The sequence below is a fragment of the Halictus rubicundus genome, chromosome 5 (genome assembly GCF_050948215.1).
Source record: "Halictus rubicundus isolate RS-2024b chromosome 5, iyHalRubi1_principal, whole genome shotgun sequence".
Classification (NCBI taxonomy): Eukaryota; Metazoa; Arthropoda; class Insecta; order Hymenoptera; family Halictidae; genus Halictus; species Halictus rubicundus.
In genome coordinates this window covers 15,779,120-15,801,557 of record NC_135153.1, presented here as the reverse complement: position 1 = coordinate 15,801,557, position 22,438 = coordinate 15,779,120, and the positions used below count along the sequence as shown (strand labels likewise).

At 41.0% G+C, this 22,438-nt stretch overlaps 1 protein-coding gene across 2 annotated transcripts in view; it reads right to left on the bottom strand.

The window, feature by feature from the left end:
• Nucleotides 1-14,229: 14,229 nt before the first annotated feature.
• The window catches only part of LOC143354449 (uncharacterized), a 307,139-nt gene continuing 298,930 nt past the window's right edge, over nt 14,230-22,438 (bottom strand). For both annotated transcript variants that reach the window (XM_076788546.1, XM_076788545.1), the window contains exons 3-5: nt 21,819-22,082; nt 17,873-18,102; nt 14,230-16,196 (exon numbers count right to left, since the gene is read on the bottom strand). In XM_076788546.1, coding sequence (XP_076644661.1) covers nt 15,855-16,196; nt 17,873-18,102; nt 21,819-22,082 — 836 coding nt within the window. In that variant the 3' untranslated portion in view covers nt 14,230-15,854. The remainder of the gene's footprint in view (nt 16,197-17,872; nt 18,103-21,818; nt 22,083-22,438) is intronic.

Sequence of the window (22,438 nt, the reverse complement as noted above, 5' to 3'; positions counted from 1 at the left end):
AATGTCGTTAAGTCGTGGTACCGGGTCGGGTAGCAATTAATACGATGATGTTTCGAGGGAAAACAAAGCATATCCACGGAATAGACAATATCCTCGGCACTGCAGCCTCTGTAGCTTACTCATTTCGAGAATTGGTCTTACCGCTGATTAAATGCAGACGACGCCGGTACAAGACGGCAATTACACCCGATTGTCGATTTACGTCGGGCGTTCCGCTGGATTGCGGCGTAAATCGAGTCGCCGGAAAAGGTAATTCAGTCCGCCGGACAAAACTTGTGTCGGCCCACAAAACCGGTGTACTCTGGGAAAAAACTTCGCCGGTTTATATAATTCGGTCAATTTCGCGACAAGAATTGCCCCGGCCGGATTTGTGCGCGATCTGCACCACTGATTCGCTACGAAGACAGCATATACATATATTCACTGAGAATATGGACGAAAGTATTTTTTATGAACGTATTCTTAAAAGCCTGAAAAAATTGGTGCGTCTAATAATGTGGTCGACTGTGTCCGAGAGGAAGGACATTTTTAAAAATATATTCGATTGCGTCTAAGGTGAAGGACATTTTTTGATTTCAGTGGGAAGGATACATTTGAAAATATATTAGAATGTATCTAGTAGCAAGGACATTTTTTCAAAAATAAATTACATTCTCCCTAGTATAAAGGACATCTTGAAAAAATATATTCGATTATATCTAGTACAAAGGACATTTTGAAAAAATATATTACATTGTATCTAGTAGTAAGGACATTTTTAAGAAATAAATTAAACTGTATCTAGTACCAAGGACATCTTGAAAAAATATATTAGATAGTGTCTAGTAGTAAGGACATTTTTAAAAATTGTATTGCATTGCATCTAGTAGGAAGGACATTTTTAAATATATACCAGATCTACCAGAAAGAAGATTTTTAGGAGCACATCAAAATTATGTCTAAAAACGGATATTTTTATAGAAAAAACGATTTGGATTGAAATTGTGTTTTTTTACGAGCAACGTGAAATAAAATAAAGGGAAGCAGGAATGTTTTTCGACTGAATTAGAAATTGAAGTCGCAGAGAATGCTTCATGCTGGGTGCCTTGATATCGGATCACTGTGCCGTCAGACAGTCGAAATGTAAAAATGCCTGCGAGATAGTGTTGAGCCCCGTGATAAGTCAAGCGAAACGATCTCTCGCAATTCCTTGGCAATTCCTGCGAAATGAGACGTGTCTGCAGCCGGCTTATACAATATAAGGCAGAATTAAATCTGGGGGAGCTATATTTTTTCCACGGAGAACGTTATCTCTATTTTCCATTTCCAAATCCTTCTCAACTCACTCTCTCTCTCTCTCCCCCTATCTTCTCCAAGATTTCGTGAGACTACACAGTGTTTCAAACGTGCGCTTGAATCCCAAAAATGAAATTGTAGAAGAGAATAGCAACGATACTTCTACACACATCATCAGAAATAATTTCCTATGTAATCAAAATAGTGATCAAGTTATTAAAGCAGATGAATAGGATTTAAAATTGATATTTTCTAGGGGCTAAAACATTATCTACAGGTTTAAAGAGACCCATAATATATTTTTTAAATTCAGAATTTTTTCCTATCTCTCAGAACACACTGCCAGCTATATTCTTCGCGATTTCCCTTCCTGCAAGTCGAAATTCTTTCCGAGCGAGATTATAAATTACCCCAGCAGGTTATTAGGCACTTATTTAAGATTGTTCCCGGGTGTCCCTGGTCCGAGGGTTAACTGGAACCAAGGTGTCACCCGTTATCTCGCACACGTCCCGAGATGTTCCTGATACACGGCCAGAGTCTTTTACGCGGATCCTGGCCCCGGGCAAATAAATCAACCGATCCTCCCGGGCAAAACGTTCCTGTCGGAAGTTAAAATTAGTCGTCGGGCAAATTGCGCTCCACTCGAAAAGTAATTATATTCGCCGGCTCGCTCGGTTCGAATGGGCTCCACTGTTAGCGCGTCCCGGCATCAAGGCTTGACGTGTGCTGTCTCAAGCCGAGGTCCTTCAGTGACGAACGTTCGCGATACCTTTGTTTGGTTGCTGATACTCAGACGGAACTGTCAGAGCTTAGTGCCGAGACGCAAACCCTAAAATCGCACTCTATTCCATCCTAGACACGATAGGCTCCTCAGCCTTGGCATTAAATTCCATTTTAAACGGAACAATTCCGGTAACTTGCCTCGGATATCCTATACAGATAATTATGTTAAATAAAAATTTTTCGTACCCATTGCAAGACACAATAATTGCTTAGAAGTTTCTTATCCTAACAAGTTAAGAATAGAATTTCAATATTCCCAAAATCTTTTAATATTCCCACTGTTTTATATTTGACCAAATAATTTTTCCATAAAGCCTACAGTCTACCTATTAAAAATTAGTTATCAAATTTGAGACGGATTTTAGATCCCGGAGACGGGATGTTATCAGTGTTAGCAGATCGAGTGACTTGAGGGACAAAAAGTGGGGGAAATGCTATAGTCAGACCCTGAGTGACGTCACGAAGGTATAGTGCAGTCACGATTCGTGCCGAGAGTGGGGATCGTAGATCCTACAGTCCCTACTGCGATCCTACTGGGTACCCCCACTCTTGGTGGAGCAATTCTTGGCCCGTGACGTCATTTGATCCCTTTGAGGGACTATTTATGACACCGCTGGATTTTATAATCGGAAATAGTAAGAAATGAAAAGTTTTTCGTTTCCGTCGCAGAGATCGAAGAGCGAGGATCAAGTCGTCCCACCGACCGGGTCAAAGCGACCCAGCCTTCGCCTCGGTTGGCCCGGAACAGTGATCGAGCGAAATTAGTTCAATTAAACCCAGCTTAGCCGAGTTTTTCGCGTCGGAGTAGACTTCCCATCCGGGTTTTCCGGGCTGGTATTGGGCTGGTTTCGGTCGCGGGATTATAATACCTCACGTCCCGCATCAACTTACGTTGCATTATCGCACCTTCAGCCCGTCCTTCGTCGGAGGATCAACGGTGCTAGGTGAAAAAGAAGCGGATCCGGCCGTACGTGACCTCCCGCCGATAAATTCGCAAAAATAAAGAAAGAAGCGAACAGTCGTCGGCGGGAAGCGAATCAAGACAGATATTTGAAATGCAAATGGGTTTACTTAGCGGAAGACACATAAATCCGCGGGAAATAAATTTCCACCCGGTTCCCCGGTGGAAAAATTAGAGGTTCCCCTCCACCCCCACCACCGCCCCCTTGCAAAGACACGCTGCAAAAACGTTCCTGCGAGTTACACGCACGGTTTCTGTTGTTGCGTTACAGATTTGCCGAGCGTACACAATTTTGTCGCGCAAATACGCCGAGCAAAACCGGCTGCGACGTTTAGGCGATGCTGCGAAGTAACTGGGCTTAGAGCAACGGTGTGCCGATATTTTCCTGGTGCATTTTGCCAGTAGTTTATATAGCTGTTTATTGTAATTTCGTGAAGATTGTCCCCAAATTTTTTCCTTCAAATAAATCTTCTTCGAAACGTCTCTCATTTTCAATGAAAAATATTTTATTTCAATTTTCTACCTTTCTCGTTCAACTTCATTCCAAGATACACATTTAGAAATTCACGCATTGGACTATATTTCACAGGAAATACGCATTTAAAAATACACATAAAACACGTCCAACGGAAATGACATCTTTATAAATATATGTATGAAATTATTAAATTGTGTCTAACGAAGAGGTACATTTAAAAATAAATATACCGAATTATTTTTAGTGGGAGGAATATATAGAGTTACATTTAATAGGAAAAGCATAGTGATGAATGCATTAAGTCTAGAAAAGAAGATATCTTTAGAAATACATAAATTAAATTATTTCTGGTAGGAAGGACACATATAAAAATGTATTGAATCGTGTCCAACAAAGACGTCCACTTAAAAATACACGAGACTATATCGATCAAGCTAGAAATACTGCAATAAAAATGTACGATTAAAGTGTAATGATAAAAGCGTGTTGAAACGACTGTGGCAGACTCGACCATTTTCTCCTCGCCGAGCGGAGCAAGATGGCGTCGGCGAGTGCCCCGATTAGAAGCGTTGCTAACCGGGGAAGAATTCTCGAAAGAGGACATCGTTGCGCTATTCCTGGTTATCCCAGGCGATTCGTTGAATTTTTTTTTTCGCCGAGTGATACAGTCTTTCGCCGTTAACTATTACGGAGAAGACTATGCGGGGGAGAGAAAGAGAGGCTAAGTCGCGTCGAGTGTATCCCGGAAGCGGCGAGCGAACGGACAATTACCGGGTAGAACGTTGATTAAACCTAGCGTGATTTCCCAGGTTCTCTCCCGCAGACAGGCGCATCGGGCGAGTTCTTTTGTGCCGGCGCAGAAAAGAAAGAAGATTCCGCACAGGGTCGAGCGAGCAACGCGCTCGTGCATGATGCACACGTAATACGCACTTACTTGGAAATCGAGCGAGGCCAGATTTCCATTGGTCACGAAACACAAGGAGCAATCGTTCGGAATTAACGCCGGTCTCGCCTTATATTTACCTTCCGCTTGTAATTTCGCTTGCGAACACGACGCGACGCTCGCGAATGTATTTCTTGAAATAACCGAGCGAAGGGAGAACGCGCGTCTCGCGGCGGACGTGAAACGAATATCAACGCTTTGATGGAACACCCCCTGCTGCAGCTGCAATCGCGCTGCGAAAATTCTCCGACGATCGTAACGCCAGCGGACAACCCCCGCGAGCCCGAATATGCTCGGCGACGTTCACTCGGTCAAGACGAGTTAACTCGTCCCTCGCGATTACCCCGATTTCCGGAAACGGTTCGCCTAATTTTTAACTCCTTCCGTCTGCTAACACGTCTACGATATTTCCGTAATTTTTTGAGGTGTTTAGTCCATAGATAAGGATCCTCAAGGGATCCTAAGGGTCCTAAGGATAAGGTTTTAATAGATCCTCCAGTAGCAATAACAATTTTAATCCCCGTCCAGCAACATTAATTAATTGTGTGAATGCAGTCCGTCACTTATTGTATTTATTTTAAAAATTTTGTGTCAATAATAAAAGGCGAAGAAATACAATAGCCTCGTAGGAAGATTTCCCGTTTATTTGAAACGTAATGGACTTGGGAATTTTCGTTCGGTAGAAAAAAGTTTCACGGTATCGGAACACCGTGGAGACAAGAACGAAAGTGTTTTGCGGTATTAAAGACTCAAAAAGATTCCCCGCGAAAGTGGTCGAATCTCTTCCCGCTGTTAAATTCATTTCGGATTTTACGATGATTCCCGGCAAGAATACATTTAACTTCACGACACTGTAAAACCGAGATAAGTTCCCGACCAAACTTCCTTAATCTTCTTGGAACGAAATTTATGATACAGAATTCGTTTTCCTAATATTTCTGGCTTTAAAGTTTACTTTGTACGGTGCGGATGTGACGAACGCAGCTTTCGTCCCCGGAAGGAAGATTTCTGAAGAGACAGTGGCACTCCAAGGGAAATGGGCACGTCATTGGTCAGACGTACAATAGTTTTCCGTGGAATCCGCGGGGCTGAAGTGTGCGTTCTGGGATACTGAGACTCGACGTGAATGGTACTTTAAAATGGCGGACCTCTGTTCGGTTCTTTCGAGTGCTACGTTTCGTATTTGAGCTTCGCTAAACTGAAAATGTGTGTGTGTGTGTGTGTGTGTGTGTGTGTGTGTGTGTGTGTGTGTGTGTGTGTGTGTGTGTGTGTGTGTGTGTGTGTGTGTGTACGGATTTTGCCGGGGCTTATATCTTTACGAAAACGTACGTTTCGCAAAACTGAAAATAAAATAGGATATTATAATTATTTATTATTTATTTATCGCTTTAAACCATATAAGGAATAAAATACGATATTATTGTACTTTATTGTTTCAATCTTGAACATTTTTTACTGAAACAAAATTGATTTCGACGTACTTAAAGGAAAATCATTTTTATTTACAATTACAGTACATAATAATTATACTTTGACCGATGTGCGGATTTTTATGTCATGTAAAAATTGTCCGAGTCATTTCCAACAAATAGAAATTATTTTAGAAGTTATTCGTTCTCTTAATAATTTTTATAAGTCCTGAATTTAATAATTTCATAAGGAGCGTTCATACGTTCATGTAATATTTTCTTTTTAATAATTCTTTGTAGTATTATTTTTTGCCCAGTCCTTTACTCGAGAGAGAAAAGTACGTTATTATATTAAGGGGAATAGGTGCGTCATTGGTCAGACGTACAGTAGTTTCATAAAATCCGCAGTTGGAGCACGTTTTGTTGTACTGAGACTGAAAAAATGGCGAACCTATACTCGATTCTTCGGAGAAGAATTTTATAACGGTGTCTGGTTTTTATAATAAAAATCCTTTAGATTTGATCTCGATGGAAATATTCGTTTAATTGGAACAAGAATAAAATAACGTATGGTGAAATTAACTGGCTATTTGGATTAAATTGTGTTTCTAGCGTGTTCAATGTTTGCGGACGATTCTGCAGAGACGGGCGCAGCATCATTGAATAAACAAAAAGAAACGTCTGCCGGCAGAGATACACGATCAAACACTCTTAAGCGGTTAAGTAAGATTCCACGAGCTCTCCGCTTTCCTTCTATCTTCGTATACTTGACTGCATAATGGTTGTTGGTACATTAGACGACCATTAAAGTTTCACTTCTTTACGGAGCAGTCGCCGAAAAGCCAGTCCGATTATCGTAACAGGAGAATACCACGTTGAATTTTTCGTGTTTGATCGCTTAATGGATCTTCCTCGTTCCGCGGACTCAACAAATCGATTTCCTTTAGAGCAAGCCGGCTATTTTTACAGATTGCAAACCGTTCGGAATGTAATCCTTTACGTACGTGAAATATTCGCGTTAATGTAAACCAGACATTTTCCGTGGAATTTCTTCCTCTACCTAATGCAACATCTTTTTTTTTCTTCATGTTTCCTGATTTTTTAAATCTAAATTCAGTTGTAAGATAATCTTTTGATTCTAGTATTTAAATGTAATTTTTCGAGTTGCGATGTTTGAACTGTGTTCTGAGCAGGTTCTAGTGAATAAAATCGAGGAAAACACAGCTTCTAGCAGACTTGGCGACAGACTTAATTATCGTCTTTATCTAGGAGAAACGTTAATTGAGATAACGAGCTTCTACTTCAATTCTGTTCCATTAATTGGTCATTAGAAACGAGAATTTTCTCGGAAATTTCTAGTCTAATTATCGGTTTGATAAGCTGAAAAAGACAAGCAGTAATAAGTGAGAGCCTTAAAGACTGCGGATTCTTGTGGACAATAAATTGTTTGCGTCAATTCCAACAGGAGCCAAACAGAAATTTTCTTTTATAATAATTTTCCTAAGCTGGGACTTATGCACTGAAATCAAATTGATTTTATGTCTTTACTTAATACATCAATGCATATTTAAAGAGTTTGTGACAATAATGATAATTGTGACAATTCTGAGAAAATATATTCCTATGAATTTTACAAGAGGATAAATTGCATTTATTTATTATTATACAGGGTGTCTGAGCTAAAGAATGCCACCTAATCATCTCTATCTCTAATGGTGCAACAAATATTTATGGCCAAATTGAGATGGTTTCGAGGCAGGAATAGCATAGAAAAAAATTTCTATTTTCCAGTTATTTTTTCATAGATTTCTCGTTAAGGTCGTCTAAGGTCACCGTTATGTTCTATCAGAAAAACTTATATTTTCATTGTATTCGATCTTGTAGCGACTGGAAAAATAGATTCGAATATGTTTGAGACGTGACCTTCAGGTGATCCTGAGCATCAAAAACGTGATAAAATTGTAGGATGAAATAAAAGAGGTATTTAGGTGACCTGAGACACCCTGTACACTAATTTAATTGATGCATTCTATTGAATGATGGTAAGCCTGTTGCTGAAATCGCAACTGCAAATTTTTACCATAAACGCGTGAACTCCGCTTATAAGTTGCACCCAGGTGAATTCAGGCTTCCTGCAGCAACCGGAAACGGTGCGATCATCAGCAGCGAGTTTCACCTTAGCGTTTATGGGCTCGGTCGGCGTCCATTCGAGACGTTCGAGTTGTATTGGTCAGGCTCGCCGCGTAGCCTCGGATATATCGATTTCGTATCAGTTTCCGGTTCTTCCTGGTAAGGGGTACGCGCACGTACGGTTCGGAAAAAGCGGCGCGCGTGCACGCCCGGCGAGCGCAAACACCGGTGCCCGGCGAAAACAAACACGTGTTTGCGCAATCGGTACGGGGAACGCGGGCGCATTGCAGAAACGAGCACGCCCCGTACACAATGTTGTTTCCCGTCGGCGGCGTGGCTTGCGGAATAGCTGCGAGAGCTTCCGCAGGCGCATAACGACGATAAAACAATGCCGAGATAATAGGAGGGCGAACCTCTCTGCCTCGGAGCGTCTTCTTGCCGTCTCTGAATCTCGTCTCTCTTTCTCTCTCTCTCTCGCTCTTCACTCTCTTTTTCCCCCGTGGTGGTTTTCCCGTGGCAACTGTTCGCGAAGGAGGGTGCAAGGATGTGGGTCATTACACCGGGACTGAATTTGTCGAACTCATGCGACACGTCCGAAACCCATTATTAACCCCTCGCGCTGGAACAACGTGTCACGCACGTCGGAAGATTTTTGTCCCCCGGTTGGAAATGACGTGCCCCACAATTTTTCTATTCCCTCACATTTGCCTTGATCCCTAAGTTTAAAATTAAATTATTAGAATTGCTACTTGGATTTTTTTTTTTGAGAACTTGGAACAGTTCGCTGTGCGAGAAAAATCTTTTTCAAAAATTGCAATCGGAAGAGTTGTTATGGCCAAGCATAGAGTGTATTGTTTGTTACTACAAGTGTTGTTTTCTATTTTAAAAATGTACACATTTCTATGAATGCACAAAAATCCGTAGCTTATTTTTTTTTTTTTTTTTGTGGGGATTGACAATTTTTAACAATTTTTTGCGGTTTGATATGTTTACCATTGTTGCAGGTGTGGCGCGGATCTAATCTCGCAAATTATTTGACACATTTCGCGTATGACGTGAAGAAAATGAAATTAATTTTGAGCACGTGGTTGTTCGAAATTATTATACGTGGCCTGATATTCGGAGAATTTATCACTTTTCCGTGACAATAATTTTCGATCATATTTTGCGGGAGGATATATTTAGAGGTGAACGGTAAAATGGCTGGTAAAACGACGTGGTGAATTAATTTTAGCATCGTGGGAGATCATACGGGGAAATTCTTTAGAAAAACCGCAGTATTGGAAACGTTTGGTAAAATTGAATTCCTTTCTGCCCTTCGTTACAGCACCTTTTGTTTTCCCTCTTTCCCTGTCGTCCTCTCGCCCTCTAGTTTTCCTATAATTGTCGAGGGTCTTTAATGAAATCATTGATTACCTTAGCACTTTTATTAATTTCCCTCGCAACGAGTCGGTTTGAATAACCCCCCACCCTCGAAGCTTTTCTTCGCCTATCTCCTCGTCAATGAAAGATGCGGTCCGTTTCAGCACAATGGTAATAATGCTCCGAAAAATGGTATTAACCTAGTATATAGTATTAACCGATATATCTGGTATTTAATTATATCTGTGAAATGAAATCTTGGCAGTAAGGATCGATAAATTAATAAAATATCTACTAGCTTCCCAAAGAATATTCAGACGATCATATTAACCCTTTGCACTCGAAGCTATTTTCACTCCAAAACGAAACATTTCTTCCGACCTAGAATATTTCCCTTCTATATATTTCTTTTTCATGTTACACGTACGAAAATGGTGAAATTTACTCGTACAATACTGAAGCGTTTAGTAATTTATTAAATACAAATAAATATAATAATGGAAAAAATATTTTAAATAATGATACAGCAATTTTTAGTGGCGCCTTACATTCGAGTGCCAAGGGTTAATTGTAGCGCAGCGAAATTGCTGTAATTTCCAACAAATCAACGAACATTTTTGGATGGATCTTGTCAAATCCTCCGCAAGGGAAGTCGAACGAGCAGAAAGAAAATGAAAGAAAGAGGGTCACACATTTCTCGAATTACCTTTCTATCAACGACCTCTCTCCCGCTCCTGCGTTCGCAGCCAATCGCCTCGGCCTCCGCTCTGATTCCCACCGAGCACAACGGACGATAATTCAATTTTCCGAAATCGTGATCGCGCAGGTTGCCCGGCTGTTCGCGTACGAGCTCGCGCGTTGGTGTAGACGGGGTCTGCGCGGAGGGAGGTGGGGAGGACTCAGTTCGCCATTAACGAGACCCTTAAGTGGCAGGGACACGAATTCGTATCACCGGGACACGGTGGTCGTTTCTCATTAACGGGGGGTAACTGAGTTCCCGGGATCGACTTACCGGAACCGGCGAAAAATGTCATTATCGAGATCGGTGTCTCGTGAAACGGATTCGAATCGGCGCCTCGTTACACTCTCTTGCCCTTCTCCCCCGAGCCCTTCGCGTCCCTCTTCATCCACCAGCAATCCCTCCCCCCACTCCCCTCCGGAACGGACACTCGACCCCGTTGAAAGGATTTCGAGGGGGTCCTTTCAGACCAGCGATCCTTAATTAATCTGGAAATCGAATCGAGAAGGAAGAAAAGCCGAGTTCCGCCGATAGCCTCGGCTCCGAGGCGATCCGAGGCGGCTTAATACCTAGCCTCCGTTTCCTACGGGATCCTTCCGGTCCGGATTTAGATTCCACCGCTTTGCTGTTTACCTCCCGCTAAATCGCTTTCGCCTCGCCGTCTCTGATTGCCTTTATCTTACCGCCCCGAGATATGCTACACCTCAACCCTTCCCGCGTTCCAGCCGGGAAACGAACAAAAATTATCGCACCCCCTGATCTACAAACTGAACGTCCCGCTGCAACCGTAATTGGGAACCATTTTGTTGTGGCTGCGGGATCGAGGTCGTTTCCGGTTTTGGTTCGGTCTGATGTTGTTGAGGTTAGGTACGTCTTTGCCGGTGGGAAGCTCAATTTTGGTTGAGACTCAGATCTGCAACGTTGTGTTTTGTTTGGGTTGAATTTTGGTCCTGTTGATTGGCGAAACTCATTCTAATCTGGGGGATGTAGTGTTTCGTTTAGATAACATTTTGGCGCACCTGTTGATTAGTGAAATTAATTTTTCTTTGGTCTTCGATTGTGTGGAGTAGTGTTTGGTCAGTGATCTATGCTGGAAGATCCACGATTTAATCATTAGTCGATTGGCGAAATTAATTTTTCTTGTTGAATTTCAGTGCTGTTGGATTTGATGTGTGCGAAGTAGTGTTCAATCACTGGACTGCGGATTTTATGCATTTATGACAAAAACGAGTAGGTGTAATTCAAAACAGTGGAAAGATTGACAAAGTTCAACAGTGTCGAGGTACTATTTTTAACATATAAAAATTATTAATGAGGAAAATAAATTCTTACTTAGCTCCTATAGATTGCAAATGATGCATACAAATTTTATTTTGCATAAAGATCCGCAGTCTAATCACTAATGTTTACAGGAAGATCGACAGTTCAATTAGTAAAATATCTGATTTCATTGCATCTTGCCTACGACCCTTAAATGGACCTTCAAAATGTACTTTAAAAATGCAATGGTTCAATTAAATTATATTTAATATTATATTCATGTTTAATATCTTTATCGAAAGAGACGTAGAGGGATAGTAAAATCCACAAATGGATGTATTAATAATAGTTACACATTAAATAATTATTAGTACAAATTTTAATGGTGTCCGATCACCGCCCTCTGTTCAATGCCAACATTAATTTTTCTTTGGTCTTAAATCGTAGCTGATTGGAGGTTTGTTGGTTGAAGAGGTTAATTTTTAATTAAAATGAAAATATACTGGAATCATTTATTGGTTTTATAACTCCAGCGCTGTTACTCTGTTTTTAACCAAGTTATTAGTCAGACCTCTCGTATTATCGGTATTTTAAAATTAATTAAAGTACACACGCGTTCGTTCCAAAAATTTGTAGCTTACTACCTCGAGTAAAATAAATTAAATTCGAATCGTTTTATTAACGATTTTACTGCGACGCAATAAATATTGACTCGATGTTGTACATTAAATTCAGCATGTTTTCTCATTTTTGGTTCTCCGAAAGTGGGTCGCGAACGGAAATATACGATTATGCGCTGATGCCGATAAAATTTTTGTTTTTTTTTTTAATGTATCAACGAAATCTACTGTGTGTTCTATTTAAGTTTCAGGCATAGTAACTACATTTGGAAATAATCAATTTATAATTCCTGACGTAAAAATTGTAATAGCAAGTGAATTCTTTACATCATACTACTTCTCGTTACTTAACTGACCGGAAGCTAAAAATTATAGTAAAACCAAAGAAGTTCACAAATAATAAATAGCACGAAAAATCGAAATTCAGACCGTGGAATGATTGAAAGTAAAAACAATATCAGAATCAGGGATGTTTTCCTTCAGTATTGATTAGGTATCGTTACAATCAGCAAGGAAGTGGAGCATAGAGTACAAAAGTACTCACAATCCTCCATATTTGATCGCATGAGTGCAAACATCCGAGTTGCAATTTTCCTTTCAGTCTATAAAATTATACACAATTTAGAATTCTTCTTGCACGTTATATTATTTTGCTCTTCCATTATTCCACAAATTCTAAGTTCATTACTCCGATGTTATAAAATTCCATCGAATTATAAACTTAACTGACTCGCCATCAAGCAGTGCCTCTTCAACTCTAATTAGTGTCCATACCGAATCTATTTTTTCTTAATGCATATCAATCTGGCTCCGTTACTCCTATTGTCCGCGGATCAGAATGAAATAAATATTTCATGGGGAGGTTATTAAACCCCGAAATTTCCCCTCGAGTTAAATTGACCGGAACGGTCCGCGAGGGTTAATCAACGTTCTGTTAACTCGTTAATATCTAGTATCTCTAGCTCCCTGGTCGAGGTTCACAGTTATTTCTGATTACCCGTGAATACGATCCGCAGCGTAAAACTGATTGGAAGGCTATCGGAAAACCACGAACGTATTGTCCGCACGTATGTTTCCACAGAGCTTCGATCAGAAAAGTCGGTTGCAAATGCTTGCGAAACATCGATTTTTGCAGCGTCCGGACATTAAACAATCCTCGCTTTCCTCCGTGACCCATATAATACCAAAAATCTTCCACACGGTCTCACTATTCTGTCACTCATCTCTCAAAGCGATAGTTGGCAAAAATGTAGACATCTGAATATTAATTGGAGCCACTGCATTAATTCCTAGCAACGATTACATACGTTAATGCCACTGCTAAGTTGCTTTCATTTCACAATACAAGATCACGAAGTTTGCTCAGAATTGATAAATTGATAAATTAATAGGAAAGGTAAAAAATAAATTCATACGAGAAATTGATACTTTGAAATAGACTTACCTGTCACCAAAACGTACTCGAACACATGTATAACAACCTAATGCAACTGCTTCACACTATAATATCGCGTCAGGGGTTAACCTTCACCTCGGCAACCCAGAAATTTTTAATTGTTCACTATATAATCCTGTACATCTTGACGAGGAAATGCCAAAAATTGAAGTATTAAGGCGAGGAGTTCGCTGGTTTAAAAGTTATGCGTGTTTATATAATAAAAAGTTCGAAATCTCTGGGTTGCCAAAGTGAAGTTAAGCCTTATCAGGTTTACTCAGACTTTTCCATGAAAAATTGCTTGATAATATAACAAAAAAATATAGAATAAATAGGGGATTGAGACTTGAATCATACCTTACCTGACGCAGCAGCTGTAGGACAAACTCGGATCAAGTGAATGAACAGATCCCGTGGTTCAATATTCCTCTTTATTGTTTGAAACGTATCGTAACGATCAGATATGGATCATGTAAAATTACAGTAAAACGTAAATATGACGAATTTATCATCGTGTATACATATATATATATTTATATATGTATATATATATTTATATGTATGTATGTATATATATAAATTCTTGTACGCCACCAAAAAGGATTGCCGAGAGAAAAATACAATTATCTTAACGCCATAAATACGAATCAATGGAACCGCTGGCTCTCTCTCTCTCTCTCGTTCTCTCTCTGTCTCTCTCTCTCTCTTCCCACAATTCATGTTCCTCGTACTGTCATCCTAACACTCCAACCGATTCCCACAGGCTCTAATGATTCCTCAGTACTTTCACCGTGTTTATCGATTTTTTTCCCCCCGCCCTCTTTAATTACACAACTCTCTCTCTCTCTCTTGTTAAATCTAATTCACAATCATACACTATGTACAACCAACATCTTGTCGCGCCTCGACTAAATTATATTGCTATAGTGTTCTCTCGCGTTTTGTCCTATTCTTCGCGCGCGTGGGCGTGTCCCTGTCCGTTCTCCCCGTTCATCCTCGTTTACGTTTATGTTTTCCGTGTGTGCGTGTGTGCTCGTGTGTGCGCAAACATTAATCCGCATGGGAATTCGCGGCGCCCGACGCCGCCGACGCTAAATACCTCAAAGAACGATCCGCGGGTCTTGCGAAACGCGACGCAATAATAATTCGCGAACGAAATATTTCGGTGCACCTCCGAGCATGATCACGGCGAAACCAGACTATTCAAGACCCAACGAAACACCACAGTCTTATCACCAGGAGCTAACAAGCGCTGTCGATTTCGTGAAGAGGACTCGTTCAAGTGACACTGCCGATCTCCACGGTGTACATCATTGTTTAAAATATATTTGGCGCACGATTCCTTTGGTTGGAGGACGCTCGTTGCGATGCCGTTGATTAGAGTCGTCGATAGACCGCGGATCTTTGCGCAAAATTAGACTTTTGTGGGTCAGTTGCAGGAGGCAGGTGCCCAGTAGAAAAATAAATGAATTAATAAATTGATTCGATGCTGTTTCGAATAGAAATAGTTTCTTGTTACATTCTTGTTTTAAATGATATGAATTTTATTGCAGATGCACAAAGTCCGCAGTCTAGGCATCAACCTCTCAGCTGTGTGTACTAAGATTTTGGAAAAGATTTAAAATTCGCTTGAAGGAATTTGGTACAATCATCGACCGAACATGAATTTTTGCAGTACGGATGCAAGTTTTAAGAATGGGATCACTCAGCTGGGAGGTTAATTTTTATAAATATTTGTGTACATTCTAGATAAAAATTGATCGCTTCGTATGTTATTTTCGACTACATTAGGTACAATCAAGAAATAAAAATTACGTAAACTAAACTAAATAATAATTCTCACTAAAGAATCACTTCGTAGATCGTAATGGAACTTAAAATATACATAGCGCTCCAAGTACAAAATATATGGCGTTACTTTAGCATCCGTCATGTCGCGAACAATATTTTTAGAACGTTCAAACTTAATGGTACTACTTCACTTTTTTGACGTATATTACTTTTGGATTGCGAATTTCGTGTATTTACATCCTCCGTTCCCTAAACTCGGTATAACAGTTTAACCCCTATCTGTCTCTTGTGACCATTAAAAAAATTCTTCCGATAGCACAGCAAATGTAACAATTATAACTTGTGCATTATACTTTGTCCTTTAGTAAGCTTCATTTTACAATTTCTCGCAGAAAAATTCGCATTGTCCCATGAATGTAATTTTTCAATAGACCTGCAAGTCTTCGCGGAAAATAAAAATTTGAATGCACCGATATTTTAAAATTCTTTTAACGTCTCAAGCTTTCGTTTCTGTCATGAATACACAAAATCCGCAGTTCGATGTTTATCAATAAAAAAATATGTCTAACACATTCACGAGGACTATTCGCTAGGGGTAAAAACCGGCGTGTGTCCCTTGAACGACGTGTCCTGGCAACGAATCACAATGATCGGCAGTGTTCGGACGATTATGCATGCAGAAATGAAATGTTACCGCGGGAAACAGATCTGATGGTCGCGAGCAGACAGCAGACCATGGTTGACAGGATGGGAATGTTGAAACTTGAGCATGATCTAGGTGGTTCCTGGGCGAGCCGCTGATTGCTGGCAGCGAGCGTCGCAGTTTCTGTCGCCTCCAATGCTTTGAGACCTTTGATTCCCGGTAAGGTGGACTGACAGATCAGACTTAAGGTTCCGCCAGGGAAATGGTGTCGTTCCAGGCGCAATGACAGGCTCAACCGACTCGAGGACACCATGCTGTCGTCACTGGATTCACGAATAGGCAGCTCCTTCGTTAACGCTTTGTTCACCTGTCGATTTCAAAACCCGGTTCAACGAAGTTCAAGCTCAGCAGAATTCAACGGAATCCCCGTTGCGCGAATGGCGTGTGCATAATTAGACTGCGGATCTTTGTGCAAAGTAAACATTATTTTCAAATAAAATTTCAGAATAGAAATTGTTTCTTCTCTTCTTGAACAATCCGAATAGGTTGAAGACGGTATATTGACATTCTGAAATTCTTTTTTAAACCACTGTTTTACGTCAACACGTTTTTGTTATAAATGCGTAAAATCCGCAGTCGATTCGTAATTGTTCTCGATTCTCTCGGAGCATTTGATCGACAGTGTATTAACTATATTACTATATTACTAATGGAAAAATATAGAAATTGCAATAGAAAGCACTGAAATAATTGGAATTATATTCATTCAAAAATTATACAACGTAGTGTACGGTGTTATTTAATGATTTTTATTCATACGAAATTGCAGGACCCTGGATAATAATTAGTACTGAAACTGAACGTGACCTGATAGCGACTCTATCATAGATCGAGAAACGCTGACCTAATGATATTCGTCGAATTTCATACCGCAGGGAAGAATAAACAACGAAATATGAGTTTTTAACATGATTTTTGCGAATTTAGAAACATGTGTTCATTTAACAGCAGATTCACACTGTTGTTCACTCTTAAATGAGAAATAATGTGGCGTGTACGAGTTTGTAGAATGCGAGGGAAAAATGTGTGTTAAGAATATTGATTTATGTTTTTGAATATTGCAGAAAGAAACGCATTTTCGCTGCCTTGGTTATTATCACTATCGTAACAGTTCTTGTTTAATTAGAAATACCAATTTCTGGAGGAAGCAAGGGAACCTAAAATTGGTGATTTTGAGTTGCGCGGTGGTTCTAGCATTAACTCGTTTGCCAATAACGTTTATTTCATTGCCTTCATTTTTAAGAGTGATGGTGTGTTAAAAGGCTCAGTAAAAATATTTCTTGAACCCTTCGGGGACGACATTTGTACACAATGTTGATTCCAAGGAATATTTAAAAATTAACTACAGTAGAACCTTGGGTGTCTCGTTCGTTGCACACTAGTGACCCCCACCACGAGGTGTCCAAGGTTATGGCACTCGTGGTGGGGACTGCGATGGCTGCGTGCCCTCACCAGGAATCACTGGTTACCTCTTTCGTTGCACAACCTCGATTCCTGCGCGCATTTTACGTCCTGTTTTGTGCAATTAGGCTCTAGTATACGATAGTTATAATATTAGACTGTCCCAAAAATTTCTTTCCACTAATGCACATAAGGAAAAAACTTGAAGTGGATCTCTGAGAAGACAAATGAATAAATAAGAAGAAGCTTGGGAAACAATAATTGCCTAACGATACTAAGTGTGCACATTGAGGAAGCTCTTGGGACAACAAATAGCTCCCACCCTAGAGCTTGAAGACAGCCAAGGAAAACAGGGGAAAAGTCTAAATCATCAAAGGACTACAGTACCATCGTCGTCCTCGAAGGGTTGAAAAATCGCTTGACACCGTTAGGGTTAAATGGATCCCGGAAGCAAGCAAATCGTCTGTTTTTCCTTTCTCGGGACAGCAAGGAGCTTAACGAACTTTGACAGAGGCTCATCAGTCCCGGGGACGGTGTATTACTCAGGCTAATATATTACCATAAAACCGCTCCTCCGCTCACCTCTTTTCCATTTAGGATGAAAGCAAGTGCCGCAGCAGGATAGCTCGGCGCCGCGGTGCACTCCGCGTGAAGGGTCTCGCCGGCCTCGTAGGAAGGTCGAAGCCCTTGGAGGCTGGGTCGTTCCTTCGGTGGTATGGCGACGCTCATGTTCGCTACCTCGTAGCTTGTCAGGAAGCTCGGGGCCTCGGAGGACACCTCGCAGCCATACGATCCCACGAGGTTCACCTTACCTGTCGCAGCCAGCACACGTAATATCTTTCTCCATTCTGCCTCATCCACCAACCAACCAACCCCCCTCCCCCTCCCCCGACCCTTCACCAGACCAACTGTCCGCCACGATTGATATTTAAAGTAACGCGGGGCGAACTTGCCCCCGGTCCGTGGTGATAAATTTGATCAGGAACTTGCGAGTAACGACAGAGACGCGTTAGAACCTAGACTAGCGACCCGAACCTCCCCCAACCCCCTCCCCCGCTCCCGAAGCATTTTCAACCACCGGCCACGGTGTCCTCGACGCTGGAAGGTCTTTCTAACCCGGAGCGCGGGACACCCACCTAAGTGATGGATGACCCGCGAATCCCGAAGTTTTTCCGAAGATTTTTTTTAATGAATCATCAGCCTAATGGAACGCCGACGACGCTGGACAAAGACCAGCGAACTGGGTCGACCACGGACACTTTTTAAATTTCAAATTCGACGGCCCGCCGCCCGCGCCGCGAGCAGAATTAATGAATCGATTATGTGCGCCACCCTGATCAATAGCAGAACGATATCCTACCCCCTCCCCCCGGGGGCGGGGGGAATTTCGAAGGAAGCCTGATTGAATTTAATACTGTTAGGTCTTAGAGATGCGAGGAAAACTTCCCGGAAATTTTACTTGTAGAGCGTGCTGACTGTATTTCCCGATCTCTTTCTGCTGTCGTTGGAGGTTGGAAAGGATAAAAAAATGGTAGAACCTTTTTTGGTTTCGATCAGTCTTTTACGACACATTTACCAACGAATTCGTCACGCATTTCCGGTTAAAATGATTCCAAACACGACGCAATTTGGATAGTATTTACCTGTTTAAAACACGATTCGGTAGAACCTCTATTATCCGAACTGAACAGGGAAACTGGGTTAAGTGGTCACTGATTTGTATAATAAGTCGTGTTGTGTATGGATACACTATGTATGGTTCACTGTACATTGAACTGCTTAAATGAGGATAATAGATAATTTACGCTTCATCGGTTCGGATAATCGAGGTTCTACTAAATCGTGAATAGCACAAACAAACATGGTCCGATTTATGTCGTGTTTGGTCTCATTTTAATCAGAAAAATGTCACAAATGTGATGGTAAAAGTTACTTTTGGCCGGGGTTTCGGAGCAGTTCGCCACCGTACATCATCGTTAAAACTTCCATAGATCCCGGACGTTTAGGGTGGGGGCAAACTGTGGATCTTCATGCAAACGTAGATTCTTATGGAGATTGCTACACTATATTCATCTACAGTGGCTACAAGAAATATTTTGAAACAATTTATGTCTAATGATTAGACGTTTCAGGCACGAAAATCGATACGAAAATAGCAGCGCGCCATACTTCTGCTTGTCTTGCAGGTTCAACGAACCTTAAACCATGGCAGGCTCCTAACCAATCCTAGTAAGCCCATTTTAGTGTTATCCTCGAAAAGAAGCTATGATACTAAAACTTTATATCGGAAACTTTAGGTCTTTCAACCCTTAAGGGCTATCACGGCGAAGATTTCACCCTGTGTAAATTTTCTTTTCATAGCATTAAAAACCGTGACAAGGGTCGCTAATTTCACCAGTAATTACATTACGGAACTTAATAAACAAAGTTTTAGGTAATATCCCTTGATGGGTTGAAAAATTGATTGAAAATCAATTTTCTTCTTCCGTCTAAGCTTGAATATCGGTTTCTGAATTTCTGGTTTCCCAACAAAATTATTCGACTTTTCTGAAATTTTTGTTGCATCAAACGAATTGCTCCGATTTCATCCCATTTTTTTTTTTGGAGACGCTGAGACTATGGTGATGGCGTTTCCAAACTGTTCTTTCGCCAAATGAACTGCTCTGTTTTCGAGTAATTGTCGCGAAGCCGTCGAGTTGGCGGTCAACCGTATTAAACTGTCCGAAATCGGGTTCGATTTCGAACAGAGGCTCCAATAAACGTCCCCGGACGTCTATCAACATCCCGTCGAAACGATAAGCTCTGTTAATCCGTTGCCGGACGATTTCCGGCAATTTCGGACTCGGTTCCCGATTTCATTGACGCGTCTGAAACGGTGGGAAACCGACTTGCGTTCCTTTTTACGAGCCTCCAACCCTCGAGACCCGCACTCCAGACGGCCATTACCGGCGACGAAAGTTTAGACCGAAAGAATAAGAGGCACACCCACGCCGGCCAACTTATCGCGAAGCTACCTTTCCGACCGTAATGAATTAATGAAGTTACGAGAACTGCTGCGGGACCGGTACCGCCACCGACGCATTTACGACCTTTGGATTAGAAACCTAACGCCGAAACCTGGTCCGGACGAGTCTCGGAGAACAGAAAGATGATCCCGAGCAGTAATTGAACAGACCCCGGTCTCGTCTGCGTGCTCGTGTTTCATTTTCCTGACCGGAATTCCCTGTTTTCATCATTTTATTAATCAACCGCGCTTTCTAATCATTGTATCTACTCTTCTGTTTAGACTTTCTTCTTTCTTTATGCGAAATAAAAATGATATATAGAAATTGTGCGAAATAGGGCTAAACTTTAGTTCAGAAAACCAGACATTTGAAACTGTTTTTTATGTAACCCTGTAGATTTTGGCGAGAAAATACCGAAAATCCAAGTTTCGATCCTAGGAGATCACTAGTTCAGAATTTATACGTGTATAAAGATGGGAGGTCTTTAGCGTTCTTGACAGGTAAGGGCGCCGCCATGTTGGTATGTAGTGACGGTCGCGCGTCGCTTAAGAAGTGGAGCATTTTTAGCAAAAACGCTGAAAATATCACATATTTACACACGCATAACTTTTGATCTAGTGATGTCCCAGGATCGAAACTTTGATTTTTGAAATGTCCTCGGCCAAATCTACAGGATCACTTAAAAAGAAGTTAAAAATTTCTGGTTTCCAGAGCTGAAGTTTAACCCAAAACAGGAACACAGAACTTTCATTCTTCCATTAATATTTTTAATCTACTGAAAATAATTGACGTTTTTAAATTCTTTCGCAGTCCGTTTATTTATTTTTCTATATCATCGTTCTCGTCTTCATCATTGTCGTAATTTTTGTGTTTGGTCTTCCGTACCGTCATCATTGCATTGTCTTTCTGCATGGATTTTCTTGCAGTATTCGTTTTACCAATAATTCTGTCAGGACCTTCTGGTCCCAAATTGTCGATATAATTGCACGAGACTTTATTGTCCAATGATAAATTAATTAAAATATTCATCGGCCAATATACACATGCTGTCAAGTATTTACATAATTTTGCATTTCTGTATCGATTTTCGTCAAAGAGAATTGTAGCAAGGACTCCACTAAAAAATTTGTGAATCTTGGGTTGAGGCAAGAGATCAATAGAGATCCTAGATCAATAATTAAAAATAATAATACAAATGATTGGAAGGAGTATTAAAGGGTTGATTATCAGGGTTGCTGAAACGAATCGGTGGACGTTGGGTTGAGGCGAGCTACCAGGGTCAATAGTTACAAATAATAATATAAATGATTGGAGGGTGTATTAAAGGGTTGATTATTAGGGTTGCTGAAGCAGGAATATCTCGCGAGTTCCAGTGGCAACATTTCCCGAACATGTAGCGCTGTTTTGGCGTGGTAGCACGGACGTCGGTCTAATGGGGCAAATTAGTGGGGACATTACTTACGGGACACGCGGGCTGATATGAATAATAATTAAGACAGGGTGATTAAAGGTGAACAACGAACCTTTGCGGGTGTTCGCCTGTCCCAGCAACGTCACTTGCTTGCTGTCGCTCCTATTTACATCGACGAAGACACCGTCGACGGGGAAGTCACGGCCTGCCGGTGTCGAGCTGGGCATGAACCTGAAGAACTCGTTCCCGTCCTTGTACCACTTCACCGAGTACAACTCCTTGCCACCCAGATCGTACTCGCACCTTAGAGTCACCTTGTCCCATCTCGGATCCGCTATACTGGGCACGTCCAGCCTCAGGAGCTTGATCGCCGACCCTGAAAAACCATAACTCCCGGTTAGAACTTGAAACCAGCCTCAGGTTCCTCATTAAAAAATTATTTATACTCGGCGGAAATAATTTCACGAGGTCCTCCAAATGCACTTCGTCCAACTTGTATTTACACTGGTTTACATCGACAAATTTACGAGTAATAAATTCAAGATTAATAACATCAATTTAAATTGAAGAATTTACGAGTAATCATTTAATTTATTTTTATTTACGCCAGTTTACAAACTTACGAGTAATGAATTCAAGTTTAATGACTTTATTAAGTCTGTTGACTGTCCCGAATATTGTGACATTTGTGATTCTGTGTTTAGCGAATTAAATTGCGCGCAATCGACGAAA